The 16395-nt window shown below is 45.3% G+C and overlaps 3 protein-coding genes across 9 annotated transcripts; 1 reads left to right on the top strand and 2 right to left on the bottom strand.

Moving 5' to 3' along the window:
* Positions 1-1070: 1070 nt before the first annotated feature.
* TMED8 (transmembrane p24 trafficking protein family member 8) lies at positions 1071-8836 on the bottom strand. Of its 4 annotated transcripts, none has more exons than XM_048305570.1 (6): positions 8671-8836; positions 7564-7642; positions 4877-5006; positions 3825-3966; positions 3285-3584; positions 1071-2154 (listed from the first exon to the last, which is right to left on the bottom strand). In XM_048305570.1, exons 1-6 carry the CDS (start codon positions 8747-8749, stop codon positions 1937-1939), a joined length of 948 nt encoding a protein of 315 aa, XP_048161527.1. In that variant the 5' UTR covers positions 8750-8836; the 3' UTR covers positions 1071-1936. The 4 variants fall into 4 exon arrangements, with proteins under 4 accessions (XP_048161527.1, XP_048161526.1, XP_048161528.1 ...); XM_048305569.1 differs by lacking the exon at positions 8671-8836 and adding an exon at positions 8358-8626; XM_048305571.1 differs by lacking the exon at positions 8671-8836 and adding an exon at positions 6202-6266 and having other exon boundaries at positions 7564-7644.
* An 8-nt stretch (positions 8837-8844) lies between these two features.
* Positions 8845-12456, top strand: SAMD15 (sterile alpha motif domain containing 15). Of its 4 annotated transcripts, XM_048305577.1 has the most exons (3): positions 8845-9038; positions 9408-9506; positions 11897-12456. In XM_048305577.1, the coding sequence occupies exons 1-3, from the start codon at positions 9027-9029 to the stop codon at positions 12161-12163; spliced, it is 378 nt and encodes a 125-aa protein (XP_048161534.1). In that variant the 5' UTR covers positions 8845-9026; the 3' UTR covers positions 12164-12456. The 4 variants fall into 4 exon arrangements, 3 of the variants coding, with proteins under 3 accessions (XP_048161534.1, XP_048161533.1, XP_048161531.1); XR_007204071.1 differs by lacking the exon at positions 9408-9506 and having other exon boundaries at positions 8955-9038; XM_048305576.1 differs by lacking the exons at positions 8845-9038; positions 9408-9506 and adding an exon at positions 9057-9249.
* Positions 12457-12832: 376 nt separating this feature from the next.
* LOC125327108 lies at positions 12833-15841 on the bottom strand. The gene is given in 7 exon segments (XM_048306138.1): positions 12833-13469; positions 13472-13631; positions 13633-13818; positions 14340-14401; positions 14404-14539; positions 15466-15601; positions 15801-15841. Coding segments are annotated over 7 exon segments (765 nt in total). The 3' UTR covers positions 12833-13425.
* Positions 15842-16395: the final 554 nt, after the last annotated feature.

The following is a 16395-nucleotide window of genomic DNA, read 5'->3' as shown; positions in this document are numbered from 1 at the left end:
GTCACTCCATCAGCAATATCTAGGAACTTGATAGACAAAGGATGAAAAAAAAAAACCAAACACCTTACCTAAATTGCTCGGGCCTGATTCAAATGCTGTAGAAAGGCCGCAGGATGGTTCTTCATTTCATCCAAGAGAGGTTAAAGGAAGGAACAGCCTTCTCCAAGCTGCTAAATGAAAGAGCATCTTGCTCTGACAGATACCAAGCTCCTGTCTCCCTGTGCTTGACCTGCTTGAATAAGGCAGCTATGCAGTTCCCCCTGCCCCAGGTGAACACACTCTCTCTTTTGAGGAAGGTGGTTGTTTTCTCCCCATCTCAGGGTCCAAAGCAGCAACAACACTGCTCCTTGCCCACTCCCCCAGAAAGCCACTGTGCTCCAAGCAGCGCTCTTGCAATTTTCACTCCTCCTGCTCCCAGCTTGGGCTGCTCTACTGTACTGACTGCTCCCTCTCTTACCATTTTGACCTACTAAGTGCTCTGGCGCAGTGAATCAGTAAGCAGAGATAGTTAAAAGTAAGAGCTTGAATATGGAGCAAATTGCACAGCATTACAACATATCCTTAATAGGAAATATGCAGCCCTCCGACGAGAGCAAAATCTTTGGCTTTAACAACCCCAAATAATTTTGTCCATCATGTCCTCTCAATAGAAGGAATGGACCAAGTAGAGGTGCTTTACCTGGATGATTTAAAAATAAAACTCAGAACTTTTCTAGTATTACCATGGAAAGTCATTTTGTGTCTCTGCAAAGAGGTATCAAAATGTAAATACAGCAGTATTCTTAGAAAAGAGAACAATTTCAAGTTAAAAGTATTAAAATAAACAACAGTTACAAATAAACATGTTTTAAAATTCATCTCTGATGGATTAACTTCTCCTTGTTCAACTCAGTCACTACTTAAGCAGAAGGTGATAACTAATACCATCACTAGTCACCAAAACATGCCAGGGAACTTCCTAACAATACCTTTGCAACAGCAATAGCAGCTGACAAACTGCATTTCTCTGGGAGCCTTTTCCTTGCTAAATATGTTTGCAATACCAGTGAACGAACATGCTGCTACTAAGAAACACTTCCTGTATATTTATTGGTTGTATTCCAACCGGTTTGTATTCATTCAGCATGGCAGTAAGTAATGTTTTCTGCTTCGCATCTGGATTACAGGAAAAACTTTTGGTAATCACTGAGGTTTTAATCATCTACATACGCCTACAATCAACAGATATAACATCCAATTCTTAATCTGTAGGAAAGCCTTCTTATGGACTATGAGGTGTGCACCCTGCTCCCACCCCGTTCAAACATGAGCTGTGACTGCTATTTGGGGCCCACCTGTTGTAGCACTGCCAAGCCACTGCAGCACGGGCTGCTGCTGGCCAGCTACACTACCACCCATTTGCGTGAGTGAAGGAAGCACAGACTGCTGGTGCCTGTAGTGATGGTAGGTGATGGGGTTGCCCTGGCTAAGTGACAAGCCAGCTGTGCTTCTGGCTCACTGAAGCTAACAGCTGCCCTCTAGTGACGCAGATGCAGCAGGAGAGTTGGAAAAGTTATTCACAAAATAGTAACAGATTATTTTCACTTCATTTTGTACCAGCACAACAGATCAGAACCACAACCACCTGAACCTGGCTTCTGGGCAATTGCCAGCTGTGATGTGAAGGTCCAGCCCACTGCCTGCACGGAGCAGACCTCCCAAAGTTTTAGAGAAAGAGCAGCTGCCTGGGAACAACCAGGCAGTCACAACTACCTTTCTCCCTGGGACAGTGGAGAAGGAAGGTGTGGGAAGAAACCAGTTCGTGTTCGAAGAAGAGCTGGCAGAATTGCACCTTCGTTCTGTCACACAGCAGTACCCATCAGGTGGTACCAGGGCTGGGTGGCAGCCTGCTACACTCACCATCACCTGCCTGCCATCCTTGCCCTTTCCCTCTTCTTCAGCTGGTGTAGTAGACGTGAAAAAACAGAGTCTTATTGCGGAGCAGAGAGTACGAGTTATCAAATTTCAGCAGGTAGATGCCCTCGCCCGGATACTCGTGGCTGCCTGCCTGTACCTCCCGATGGCTGTTCCTGCGGTACACAGGCATGATCTCTCCGTAGCGGTTCCGCAGATAGGTTTTGGAACCCCGCTCTACATCACCTACAGGGGACAGTCCTGAATGGGAGAGAGGAGACAAGTAAGTAGGCCAGAACCAGTTAAGCCAGAAAAAGACTAAAACCAGAATGCAACACAGACGTGAAGCTATGCAGAAGGCTAACTGTGACAGCATTACCCAGAGCATCTCCTCTGACCTTTCTGCAAGTAATTCCCACAAAGTCCAGTCTTCCTTATCATAACAAAGGTCATACCAAGAACCTGTTCCTTTGGGAATACTGATGGGACAGTATTTACTAGACTGCCAGTCCAGTCTCCTCTCTTACCTTTTAGACACCTCACTGCTTTTATACACACAACAGCAGTCCCGTGATACAGACTTGAAGCAAAGAGAGGCAGGAAAGCTCTTAGCTGTTACCTCATCGTGTCTACATCCTCAATTCCCTTCTCCAAGAGGATTCCTCATACAGGAACCTACCCCTGTTTACAGGGCCTGCAAAATTCAGATGCCAGCCTCCCAGCTACACTGGTTACACATACACTGAAGCCACAGAACACGCAACATTGCTGTGTATTTCCCAAGTACAGTGACACGGGTAAAGGACATTTCAAATACAGTCAGAAGGAGCTACTGATGTACTGGGGAAAAAAAGAAAACAAGAAAAAAACCAAAAAACAAGCAAAAAACCCCCAAAACAAACGACAACCAAAAAAACCCACCAACCCCCCAAAAAAACAACAACAAAACCCAAAAACAAACAAAAAACCAACCAAACAGAAAACAAAATAAGAACCAACCAACAAACTAAAAAAGCAAACACCCCAAAACAAAATCTTTTTGCCTCCACTCACCACCAAAAATTTCTCAGTCTGAGAGTCTAAGAAAATCAGTCAGGTTAAAATTTCAGACTTTAATCTTTTTATCAGGTAGAAGTTGACTGAGCAAATTCTGATTTTATTTTTCAACATGTTCAATTTTAAGAATGCTCTTGGAGAGGACACCCACTGAGATATGCTGAAGCAGGAAGGGCCAAACGCTTTTTTATCACTCTAACCAAGAACCCAAAAGGCTGCAGAGATAGCAAATGGGCTGACTAAACAAAGTAGATGGAAATTATAGCATTTGACAGATATTCTCAGCAGCATGGCAACAAGCACCACAAATTAACCTTTATAAGACCTGCACTAACCTTCAATTTCCTCGTCTTCTTCTTCATCCTCTTCATCACTGGATTCACTGACCTGAACAGTAATGGCAGTGCTAGTAACTGTGGTCCAGTCAAAATAGACTCCAAACCCAATGTCGTAGTCATCCGTAGCAAACTCCCAGCAAATGCATTTCCCATCAGGATGGGTTGGCACACGGACTGTCACCACCTCGCCTCGTTTCACCACCATCCGGCCATTCTTCTCCTTTCCCATCTTGGCTTTGAATTCCTTCATCTTCTCGGTGGTCCACATGGTAGGTGCAGCCAGAGGGGGAGGCTGAGCTGAGACAAGGGAAATGATCACAGGCTTACATGACTTTTCACTACTGAAAAACGGTTACCTGAAAACAGTGACGCTATTTCTGAAAAGGGGCCTGTTCCCAGAAGCTCCAGATGTGAAGTTTTTCCACTAGCCAGGAGCCCAAATTTCCAGCAGGAATTAGTGTCTCCAGGACAGTCTCTGCTCTTCTAGCCAGGGCAGGCACTTAAAAAATTATCCAGAGTTCTGCCTTCAGGACTCACCTTTCCTCTGCTCCCCAAGGAGGTCTGCAGTCTCCAGCTCAGCTGAAAGGATATCCATAGCACCAGTGTGATCGGACTGAATCATGACTATATCCCCCACTCCCTGAGGTACATGGTAGTTGGTTACCCGAACAGCAGCTTCCTGCACAAAGCACAAAAGGAACATTGTCACAAAGACCATCCTGGTTAAAAAGTCTCTGCCTGGATTTGAAACAACCCATTAGTAATTCAGGCATCTTTATGAAACCAAGTCAGACCTGCAGAAGCTTCTATTATTAGTGTTGGCCAGCTCTGAGACACCTCTCAGCTTTGTTTCCCCCACTGCACCAAAGTAATGAACTTTGAAGTAAAACACTGCATTAGTGTCACAAATTACACCCCCCTTGGCTGCCCCAGGAGTCCCTGAGCAGGTGCATTTTTGCACTTGCATCAGAGTTAATTGTCACCCCTTAACAAAGCAACAGCCTCATAGATTTAGCTGACTATTCTTGGAAAGAATTCCCAACACACAATCTCTCTAGGGAGAGCCTTTCAGCTCTGTGTGCATCCAGACTACAGCCACAATCAAACTGTCATTGCTGCATCCTAGTTAGAAGTTCATCTGGTTCACTAGGGCTTCTCTCCTCATATATGCAAACTCACAGGTCCTGAACTGGGTGTCACTTGCACAGGTCTTCCTGGCTATCTGTAAGGCAAACAAATTGGCTGCTCACAAGAAGAAACAAGGGACTTTCAGCTCCCTCTTCCATTAATCTGCAAGAATGGAATTTCCAGAAGCACCAGGTAAGAGCAGAAGGTGAGAATTACCTTGAAGCCTCAGTCAGCTAGGAAGCAAGGACTAACTGAAGACACAAGAGGGATTTTGCAAATTAGACTGATACCATTTATCTCCCACGGATGTATAGGACAAAATGTAACTGAATCTATGTTAATACTACTTTTTTCTTAACACAACCCTTAGAGCCTCAGTCCCATTGTGGTAAGCACATAAGTAGGGTGGGAGAACTGTTGCTGCACTTCTTGGTTCTCAGACATAAGAAACATACATCTACCTTTTTGAGGGACTGGATTTGGTCAGGCAGCTTCTCTTCTAGTTCAGCCACTTTCTGATCTTCCAGAATGCCAACTTCTTCCTTTGAGCGCTCTGTTGTGCCTGTACTCAGGTGCGCCCCAATCTGTGACCTTTTGGAGGAAGACAGTGTACAATTCAGCACTTGCACCCAGGGCACAGCCAGCACAGGAGTCACTGCTCTGGAATTCAAATGAACTGAAGGAACAAGCTTCTGTGGTCAGCACCTGCCAACTGGACAAAGAACCCCTCCCCATCCCAGTCCTGCCATCTCTGCATGACTACCTTCCATGTGAGCCAGGGGGAGCAACTTCAGTGGGATTTACCATCCTTTAGATGGCAGAAATTCACTGCACTCACCCCACAGCATGCTGGCTCACCAACACTATACTAAGGAGAGACAGCAGCAGCAACTTTTCTGCCCAAGAAAGGACAACTACTTTTATGCCAGCTACTGCATGGCATCTGCATACTCCATCAGAGGTCAACTGGATCAGTGAAAGAATTCAGAACAATTTTGACAGCCATCCTGAGAATGCCCTCTATTTAAGTCACCCATTATGCCTTTCCTACTAGCAACGCCAACAGAGACAGAGAGCACCCAGGTGTCTCTTTGCCATATTCAAATACAATCCACAGATAAGCAGTAAGAAATACAAAGGGCAGCACAATAACCTAAGCAAAGAGGTCCAAGTACAGGACTGTAACAAAAGAAAATGGACATGCTAAAACAATAAGAATGGCACATAGCAGGAAAAGAATGGGCAAGAAAGGAAACATCTTTGGCATTTATTCTCTGTTGAGGATTTTCTTCTAAATTATATTGAAAAAAAAATTGCTGCATGTTGTCTATAGCTGGACTTATCATCCCAAATGAACTCAGATGCCAGAAGAGTGTCCTCTGTAATGATCTCACTACGTATGTGAAAATTCTATGAGAAGCAAGCTAGTATTAAGTAAGAATAGAAACATTTCCGCTTTTGAAAATCAAAACCTTCTCACAGCACTATAAAACCAATGTCAACTACCTTGCTCTAAAGGATCAGAAACATGAGAACACAGCATGAATGGAAAAAACATGCATTTCTTAAAATGTCTCCTTTCAGAAATGAGAAATACTCTCATTAGCAAGGAAGCAGACCATAAGTATAGTTTGGAATAATTAAAATAAAATATACACAGCTCAATTAAGACAAATTCTGCATCCACAGAGAAGACTTGAACAGGGCAAATGTGGCTTTTGTTTTCAAATTGTTACTCCTATGGCACTACAGAATCTATCCAGAAACAAAGCCATTTTTTACTTACATTCTCTCAACAGTGATTTCCTTTCCTAGAATTGGCACAATAGACCAGAACGTCTGTAAGAACAACTAAAATGAGATGAATAACAGGTTGACAAAATGGCAGCAGATGGACAAGATAAGAAGGGACACTTGGTGGGAACAATTTTTTAAAGGAAGAATTCTTGGGACTTCCATGCTGTTGTTTTCCAGCCCATTTGCATTTTAGTTTAGCAGTTGCATGAACACACCTAGATGGGCTATTTGGTCAGTTGCTACCATAGGTGCACACATCTGCTCAAAAAGCTCTCCATCAACACAGGAGCTTACAGCTTGGGAATTTTTTCCTCTAGATACCACTGATACCCAAGAGTCTCACTGAAAGATTAGGAAGAGTTACACAAGCTTTACAAGCAGACTTACAAAGACAGATTCAGCTGATTCCTCCTCACACAAACCTTTTGGACCATCTCCACCCCTTTCAAAGAAGATCTAAATTAAGACAAATTTAATAGGTAATGTCCACAAGTATCCATTATCTACATTGGCCATTTTGCTCACAGTCTGTATTAATCTCTTCAAAGAAAATTAGAGAATATAATAAAAAGATGGAAGAACTCATTTACAGACAGGAAGGCTGATAGAGATGTCAGCAGCATCAAACCAAGATGGCATCAAACTGCTGTTTTAGTAAGAAGGGTAGTTTGATGTGGGATTTTTTTTTCCTGGATTTTTGCATCTTTTTGATGAAGTTGTGGTTTACCTACTGTAACTAACTTACACATTTCTGAAATTGTATCCTGTGCAAAAAATGTGTAACGCCAAATGAAGCTTCACTGCACAGTATTACTGCTTCTAACCAATAAAATTACTTAGCTACAAACACCACATGCCCAGCAGATACCAACAAATCAAACATCTGATAACAGGGTTGATCAGCAGCATTAATGGAGAGACACAGAAAACAAATGATGAAAAAAAAAGCCAAAATTTTGTCAAGAAAACAGCTTCCCCCAGATTTATAGACAGTGGGCATGCTCAATTACTGAAGTATCCCTCAGACAGGACACAGGAAATTTTCCCCTGAAAATGTACTAGCTCTTATAATGGGTTATAAAACCTTGCAGGGTTCCTTTCAAGCTGTATGACTCTGTGATTTGAATAGCTGAGCCATGAAGTATGCTTCACAAGCTTTAAAACAACCTTAAAACCTGTAAGAACAGGCCCTCCCATACTGATTCCGGTATATACTGTCCCAAAGCAGGCAATCCAGTCTCCAGCCCCTTCTTTTTACCTGCACAGAACAAACTGCCACACAGGAAAGGTCATGGGGAGTGAAACAGACTGTCATGCATGTGGGGCACAACACACAATAAGGTTTTCCTACCCGCTCTGCGAAGTACTGGACTCCAAAGAGTCAACTAGCTGATCTGCAGGCTCTGTCTTTTGGGCTGAGTCTTCATTTTCTAACAACAAACAGAATATATGAAGAGAAGGTGAAATAAATGTTGTTGTTTGTAATACACTGACAGGAAGAAAAAACTGCAGCCAGCACTCAAACGTTGACATGGTCACACAGCTGTGAAACAAAGAGCTGTGCCAACCAGTTTTTCATGTTATGAGCTGTATCTAGAACCTTGCAGAACAAAGACTTTTAAGGGACTCAACCCTAGGAAAGGGAGAACAAAAATCTATGCATGTTTTTGGTGTAAAGCCATTCCCAGAAGCAGGGTTCATTCAGGAACTACTAATCCTAGCTTTAGGAGGACAGAACAAGGCCAAATTTCATCACGTAAAGCTGAGCTGACAAAGCCCTGGAAAAAGCAATCATGCAGCAGTTCACAAAGGGCACTGACGAGATGGAAATTGCTAGGTCCGTGCTAAAAGGACTGTCTATAAAGATGGCTCCTGGTCTTCCCCGAGTCTGCTGAACTCAGAGAAAGCTCTGTCCCCATACGACTGCGGGGCGCGCTCCACAGCGCTGCTCTCCGATCGCATGAAGGCAGGGAACAGGGCACGGACAAGTTCCAGCTTTTGCAGGTCGCTGATGCCCCTTGGAGCCGCTGGCCATTCTCAGGAGTCGGTGCGAGAAGGAGGCAGCTCCAGCCCAGGGGCACGCAGCCCACGGCGCAGTCGAGCTCCCGGCTAGACGGGGCCTCTCTCACCGGGGAAAGCACAAACCTCCATCAATCCTCGCTCTTCCCACCGCACCGGGAGGAACTCTTGCTGCAGTTCCAGGCGCCCGAGCTGCCGAGTCGCGCAGAGACCACAGCCCGGCCCTCTCCGCAAAGCCGGCACCGCGAGCGGCACCCGCGGCGCTGCTCTCCGCAGCGGGCACCGCACTGCCTCCGAAGGGAGCTGCCACCGCGAAAACGGCTTCTCCGGCGGAAACGAGCAAATGCATCACGTAAAGGAAACTCTCCCCGTAAGGCCAACGCTAAACTCGCGCCCCCGGGCTGCCCCCGGGCTGCCCCCTGCCCTACCCTGCCCGTACCTGCGGGGCCCCGGGGCGCGGTGTCGCCGCCCGGGGGCTCGGAGCGGGAGCCGGCGGCGGCGGACAGCGCGTCCGACATGGGCACAGCTCGGCGGACGGCCGGAAACACCCGAGCGCGGCCGGAGCGGGGAGGCCGGAAACACCCGAGCGGGGGGGACGGAAACACCCGAGCGAGTGCGTGTCAGCCGAGCCGCAGGGAGATGGTGGCGCCTCGGTGCTCATCCCTCAGCCTCCCCCCTCGACAACGCAGCCAGTCAACATTTAGTTCTGCAGAGCCGCGGGGCGCGGGCGGCGTTGCAGGCTGACAGCAGGGAGGGAGTGGCGGAAGGGAGAACGGGGCGCACCTCCAGGAAGTGATGGTTGCCAAGGTAACGGGGTCCCGGAAGAACGCGTTGCCGTGGTGGCCTGGGGATGGAGCCGATGGAACCGCGCCCGGGTCCCGCGGGGCCTGGGGTGGCTGAAGGGCCGCAGCCTGAGCCCGAGGGCGTGGGGGGACCGGGGCCCGTCTGCCCCTTCCTGTCCTGGAGCGCCGACGAGGTGGCTGAGTGGGTGGTGCAGCTCGGCTTCCCCCAGTACGAGGTGCGGGGCTGCCGGCCCGGGCGAGAAACCCCCACCCTCGGCACCGCCTGGACCGGTGGCCCTGAACTCAGTGTGTGTATGAGCGTGTGCGTGTGTGAGCGCAGGGGGGCCGGTAGTGGCAGGGTGCGACCCGCCTTTCCCTCCGCTTCCCTGCCCAGGAATGCTTCAGGGCCAACGGCATCACCGGCCGCCGCCTCATCCTCGCCAACTGCTCCAACCTCCCCGCCATGGGCGTCACCGACTTCGGGCACATGCAGGTGCGCCCGGCTGCGGCTCCCGGAGCTCCCCCCTCAGCCCCTCGGCGCCCAGCGCTGCCCCTGCCTGCGGGCAGGCGGGCTGGGCTATGGCCTGTCTGCAGAGCGCTGATTCGGACAGCGAGCCTGAAACTGGACAACCGAATTTATACAAACCGTCACGCTTTTAGAGCATAGGTCTATTCAGGTATAGGTCTTTAGCTGGCTGCAGATCGAGGGCTGCTTCTCTGGGGTACCATAAGTGCTTAGCCTTTCTTTAAGTTATGCTTCCCCTCTGGCCCCATAAAATTGCTTAGCAAGATGCACGCACCCTCAGAATTTCTTTTAAGTCATTTTCCACTTACTGATTTGTAGAACTTCTGAAAATCTAGTTAGATTAACCTGCAGCAATTGAGCCACTGATCTCAAGCAGCAAAAGGGCCACTTGTTATTTCCTTGTTTTACGCTTTGCTGGACACAAACACGAGCTCTGTATCTTCCTCATTTTATGAACATGTAATTGGTCTTTTTCTGTTCAAACCTACATATTTTCTTTAGCAAACACTGATAGTTACAGCTGAATTTCGGGGCTACAGCCTGGCCCTCCAAAACTTCCTGAAAGTTCAGAAAATCAACAAGTTGACTTAAATTTCATTACCCTCTTTCCCTTCCCTAGTGGAAACCACTGAGGGACTTGGGCTGCATTTATAGAGCCAAATCATCTGTTTTGCATCACAATTTGAAGTTGCTTTCACCAGAAAACACAGGTAGAAGTTCACTCCAGGAAGAGAGAAGAAGCTTTATGCTCCAGTGACTAGACTATTAACGCAATTTGTTTTATTCTACAGTACCAAAATGCAATTTCACCACAGTTCTGTCTGGTTGCACAATCTTAACTGTTTGTTTGAAACTAAATATGCCACCAAAAACATTAACTAGTGCCATGCTTTTGCCTGTTGTTTTGAGAGAAAGGCATCAATTTACACCAAGTTTTTCAGATCACAACCCTTCATTAATATTTCTGGTACAAGCAGATTGAGACTCTATAGTCATTTGTGCTTTCCAAAAGTGGCAAGAGTTTTATAGCCTTTGGAAGCCTTACCCTCATATTGGGGTATAGGGATTATGTATGGTGTTAGTTCAACTGCTGAGTAATACTAGGCCATGGGTTAGAGATATCAACTGTAACCCATTCTTCCTCTTGTGGGAACTGAAAATCCTTTAGATAAGCAATAGACAGCCAGGACACTGCCGCAAGCTTGGCAATGAGACTGTCTTGGTAATGTTTTCCAAAGCTTGCAAGTAAATTGGGAACATCTCACAGACTTCAGTGGAACCTAGATGTTCTCAAAGGTCATGCCCTATCCTGCCAGTTATTTGTATTTTAAAGAACTTTAATCTGATAGAATCCAAGCATGCAGAGCTCTGCAGGATGTGGCCCTTTGGGTGTTTCAGGAAGTGTGTATTAGAGCAGGTGAAAAGTTAAAGCTGCAATTTCCCAACAAGAAATATAAACGAAAGGCTGTGAGCAGTCGAAACTGATACAGTTACTATAGAAATAAGAGTGATAGCATCAACTCAGTGAGACAGAAACTGTTTGCAGTTTAGGGGAAATGGCAGTTTGGTAGAGAACTATGCAGCTAATTATGTGGAAGCTATGCTATGGACAAGTGACATTACTGCTGGTTTTAATCCCACTGTACTGGTATTTTAAATATTAAAACCACTCAAGATACAAGTCTGGTGTTCTTTTGCTACAACAAAAAGTAGGGTACTACTCTTCATAGTCAAGCTAAAGTTGAGGGAAGGTTTTGAGCAAATACTGTGAAAGATCAGTAAAATCTTGCAGATTGTATTTTGAAGCTTCAGTCAAATTAGATGCTTAAATTCTCAGAAGTTGCTTCAAAAACAATGACAAGGGACTGCTCACTCACAGTTCCAGGTCCAGCTGGCTCAGACAACCATACACTCATCATTTTCTAAATGAACAATATGAGTTTTTGCTGATAATTTTTTACACCTTTGTGTAGATTGTCATTCACATTATAATTTAACAAACATCCATGATTTTGTATTAAGCAGAAGAGACTGCAGTTCATTCACCCATAACTTGTTTGTCCCTGAAGTACAAGGAGGAAAGCAGAGCTATATTTACGCCACTAAGACACCAGATGTGATGTCATCTCTGATAGTAAATCTGGAGAGAAAGTGATCTGCGCTGCTTTTACAATGTCACATGGGGCTTTTGGGTTCAGATCCCCCATGTGTTGCAACTTCAAGCATGAAACTGTACCAAAATTCAGAATATCACTTCTTTTTCCTGTTGCTATAACATGGAATGGATGGTTTTAGCTGTTGCCCTGTTGTCTTGGTTTGAGAAATGAGAATTTCTGGTGTTTTGTCTTATATTTCAGGAAATTTCACGACACGTGCGAGAGTTGCTGGGGATTGAGGAGCCTCTCTTCAGCAGATCCATCACACTCCCATACAGAGACAATATGGGTCTCTTCCTAGAGAGAAAGGCACCGACAGGAAAGAAAGCAGATGCCCTCACTTTCTCACAGTTTATCCAAAAAGCAGGACTGGAGCCCTATACTACAGTTCCTTCTTTGCAAGGATCCCAGACCATGGTGGGAGTGGATGCTCTCCCTGCATCGCAGGACATGCAGAGGCAGAGTTAGAGACTCATGCTGCACTTTTGCCTTTACAAGAAGCCCAGCAGCCACAGCAGACTGTACCCTCATCACCTTGCAGATTGTTCAAGGAAGTACAGTTCCACTTTTTCACAATTCCAAAAACTGCCACTGCAGCTCTTAGACATTTGATTACACCAAACCCATTCCCACATTGTATCTTTTCTGCAATCCTTCATTTGCTTACAGGAACCAAGTGAAGTGGAGGTTGTAAAACAGACTGTAGCATTGTCTGTCTTTCACTTCTGCTTCACAGTTGATTAAAAGAGACCAAAAACCAATCATAGACATATTTTAAGCACAAGCAATTGATAAGAACTTCCCAGATGCTCAAGTGAATAAATTTCTCCCAGGCTTCAGTGTCTGCAGACCAGGCTTGCTCTGAAGCCCAGATGTAAGATAAATGGCATATACAATAACTGGTGTACAGGTGTGGCAACAGCTGCTGTCAGCAATCATAATTAAGCAAGGGGTCTAAGTGCAACATGCAAAACTAATCCTTGGCCTCACTACACAAATGATTTCCTGTGAGGCAAAACCAGGCAGGCAGTGTTTTATCATGGTAAACACTACTGAAACACATGATAGATGGCGGCAGAAAGTATAAAAGAATACTGAATTAAAGAATTTAGGGAGTAAAAATTGTTTTGTCCCAGGTGGATTTGGACAGAATATCCAGTTACTTCCTTTTTCCTTGAAGGACATATCATATAGTCTGTGGTGGTGAGGGTGGGATGAATTCTCACCAGCAAGGAAGTAGAAGTGCCGATGAAAGCCTAGCTCAACAGAAAGAGTGCGCCTGACAAAATCATTAGTATGTTGTCAGGATTCAATGGCTTTCTTGAGATCCCTCATGGGGAATAAAAAAATACAACAAAAAAAGACTGGGCCTGATCCTGTTTAGTTTGTTACACTGAAGCTGTAGCCACTACAAAATAACTCTGATTTGGTTTTGTAGTTCAGTTTTGTATTGAAGTTGCAATAGAAACACTGTAAAACTGAAGCAGTTCAGAGGCCAAGCAGACTATGTAATAAGCAAATTCAGACAAAAAAAAAATAGAAAAGCTCAGGCAACCAGGGATAAGCAAGTTTGCTGAGCAGTGTAGAGAGTGAAACTCGTAGAAGAAAATGTGTACATTTTTGGCTGGAATAGTTTAGAGTCTGAGAGTTAACAGTGCCGGTTCTTGCCCTGCTTAGTCCCATGAGGGATGAGATCTCAGCAAAGCATTCCTCATGGGCTTCAATATGGTTTATGAGAATTTAGAATCATACTCAGCAGTTTCCTCTGGAATTTTGAGAAACTATTGGAAGCAGCTGTGGAGAATGGAGACTTGTCATCCAATATCACACTAGGTTCCACTACGGCTGAAGTGAGAGATGTCTTGGTGCTGACCAGCCCACATTGCTTTGTAGGCCAGTCTCCAGGGGGTGCCTGGTACAGTAAGAGCACCAGGCATCAGATAGCAGCAGACAAGCCCTCTCTTTTCTAACAGCTGGCTAAAGAGATACTTTCTCAGTGGCACAGCTGTCAGGTCAAACCAGTGGAAGGTTCTGGGAAGGGAAAACCAGTGGAACCATTTATGGGCAACAACAGTCCAAAGCAGCTTCCTAATCATGTAACAGTGGTTTTCTTCAGTGTCTGACTACAAGACTCTTTCTTGGGCCTTTGAGAAACAATCAGACTCAGAGACTTGAATATAAAATGTTCCAGGCATCACTCTGCCAAGTGAAGTATAACTGAGACTAATGGCTCTAGAACAGTCCTGCAAAAGCAGGAATCCTTTCCCTCAAGCAGTGTTCTCCACTTAACATCCTCAATAATTTAGTTCATGAACTGTCATAAGATCATTACCTCCAAGAACTGTCCTCTCTAGATATTCCCAGAGGATTTTTTTTTTTTTTTTTGCATCCTGTGCCCTAGTATTGATCAGTGGCTTCAGACAAGCATGATAAGTAGCCAAACAGGAACTAGGGGCAAAATAACTCAGTCCAGGTCTTCTATTGCAAATACATCATCTAAGGCAATTCCTCTGGCAGAGATGCATCCTAAGGACAGCACAGAGTTCAGCACCTTCCAACCCAACAAGGCAGCCCATGTTTTATGTGAGATGAGGCAAGTTGCAGAGCAAAGAGACAAGCAGTACCTCAGCATTCAACCCTCTACTTTCTCCTCTTGAGTAATTGAAGGGGCAAAATCTTTGCTGACAAAACTCTTGCACACAAACCTGGGCAGGAAGGTTTTTGCTCTGCACAGATGAGGCAGCATTCAGGAAAGCTGAGGTCATTGCATAATTTCAGTGCCTTCTGGTGAGGCAAATTCTGCCACGTGATGCTGTTCAGGCCTGCATAAAAAATGACCACCAGCTATTAATGGAATTTTATTTTCCTTGCAGGATGAACAAAATCAAGTATCAGTTACCAGTGTGCACACAGATGTGAAGAGATAGTCTCATCTCACACTGCTGTGAGGAATCACACTGACAATCAGACCTGTTTGGTTTGAAACCTCTGACCTAGGACCATTTTAGGTGAGGGATGCTAAAACTAACAGTAACAAGTCTAATAGAGCTTGTATTTTATGTAGCTCAGTCTACCGAGTAAACAGAAGTCCTTTACAGGCTGTATATAAAGTCATATAACCACTGGGCCATGATGGCATGGTGAGCACCATGGGTGCTTCAGGCACACTCAGCAATGCAGTAATTACAGGGTGGTTGTTCCGATGTTTCTGGTCCCCTTTTGTAGAAACAATGGATTCGAGTCCCATCCAGTGGTAAAACCCAGAAATTGCAGGTTTGAGTCCTGCAGTAAATCCTGTAGTGAAACTGTGTGGTGAAAGGTGCACTGTGAAGTGTTTTTAGGCCACATGTAAGTTAGGAGCTTTTATGGTGAAATTTGCCCAGATGCTTTGAGTTCTTTTAACTCTAAAGGAGGCATCAATGCAGTATGTAAATAATTTGTGTGTATGTGTTAAGAAGAATGAGGTGTGTGTTGATTTGAGTCTGCCAGCATAAAAAAAATTGACTTGGGACACTCATGACATAGAGCTTGTTTGCTCAAAGATTGTTTTCTATAAATGTAAAAATATGTGAAAAGTCTTGCAAGGGACATGTGCAACTGGAATGATTTTCACTGCACATCCTAGCCAGAATAAAGTGATGCAACTCACTGACATCTCAAAGATAGTGTCAGAGAGTTTAATTTCTTCCCAAGTTTGGTGACAGTTCCAGGCTCTGAAATGACATGGTCCATTTTTCTTACAGGGAGGGATGGAGGTGTTAAGGCTGTACACAGTGACAGGACAAATGACAGTAGACAGCCAGCATGTGTGACAGGAGGCAGCAGAGGAACACAATGTCCTCCTAGGCCAGCAGCTGAGCATTGTTATAAAAGCATATAAAGCTCTGCTTCTGCAGGGCTACTGCACTAAGCAACGAGAAAGGGACTCAAAAGCCCAGAGAGACAGGAGAGGTGACCAACCAGCACCTCGGGGCCCTGGAACACAATTACCTGTGCTTTGCCACATGCAGGTGAAACACAAACCACTGCTACCAGACTAGTAGCACTGTCTGCCTGCCGAAAGTGGCAGACAGGGACTTTGGCAGCTGCCCATCACTGTTCTTACCTGGCAAAGGGCAGCAGCAGAGTGACACGAAGGAATAACATACAGAGAGCTCAGCTGCCTGGCCCAGTCCTTGCAGGCTGATTTAAAGTCTTTAGCTGAACCAGCTGAGACTTGGGATCTGGCTAGTTTTCAAGATCTGTAAAAAGCTATTTAATAATCCCTGATTCCTCTCTTCTCTGAGATAACAAGGGGAACTGGGCACAAATTGCAATGTGATGATCCATCTGAAGACACAAAACCACCTTTGTACTGTGAGTGTCGCCAAATTCAGGAACAGGTTTCCTGGAGAAGCTGAGTCATCTCCAGCTGTGATAATACTGAAAACCCAAATAGCCACAGTCCTGGTCTGCGTGTTCTAGGTGACCCTGCTAAAGCAAGAGTAGACTAGATGATCCCTTCCAACCCAATGATTCTGTAAGAAAAAATACAAACACCAACAGAAAAAAAAAAAAAAAGAGAGCTCACAGTGCAACAGGGAGGCTGGAATCCAAATTTACTCTGATGTTTGTGTGACCCCCTGTGGCAGCAAACTCTCCGACGTTAAAATTAATTAATCTGTGCTGATGGCATTGAAGGTGTGAAATTAGGTACTGCT

Source organism: Corvus hawaiiensis, chromosome 6 (assembly GCF_020740725.1).
Source record: "Corvus hawaiiensis isolate bCorHaw1 chromosome 6, bCorHaw1.pri.cur, whole genome shotgun sequence".
NCBI lineage: Eukaryota > Metazoa > Chordata > Aves > Passeriformes > Corvidae > Corvus > Corvus hawaiiensis.
Note: the sequence above shows the minus strand (reverse complement) of the source record. Positions and strands in the feature narration are given on the sequence as shown.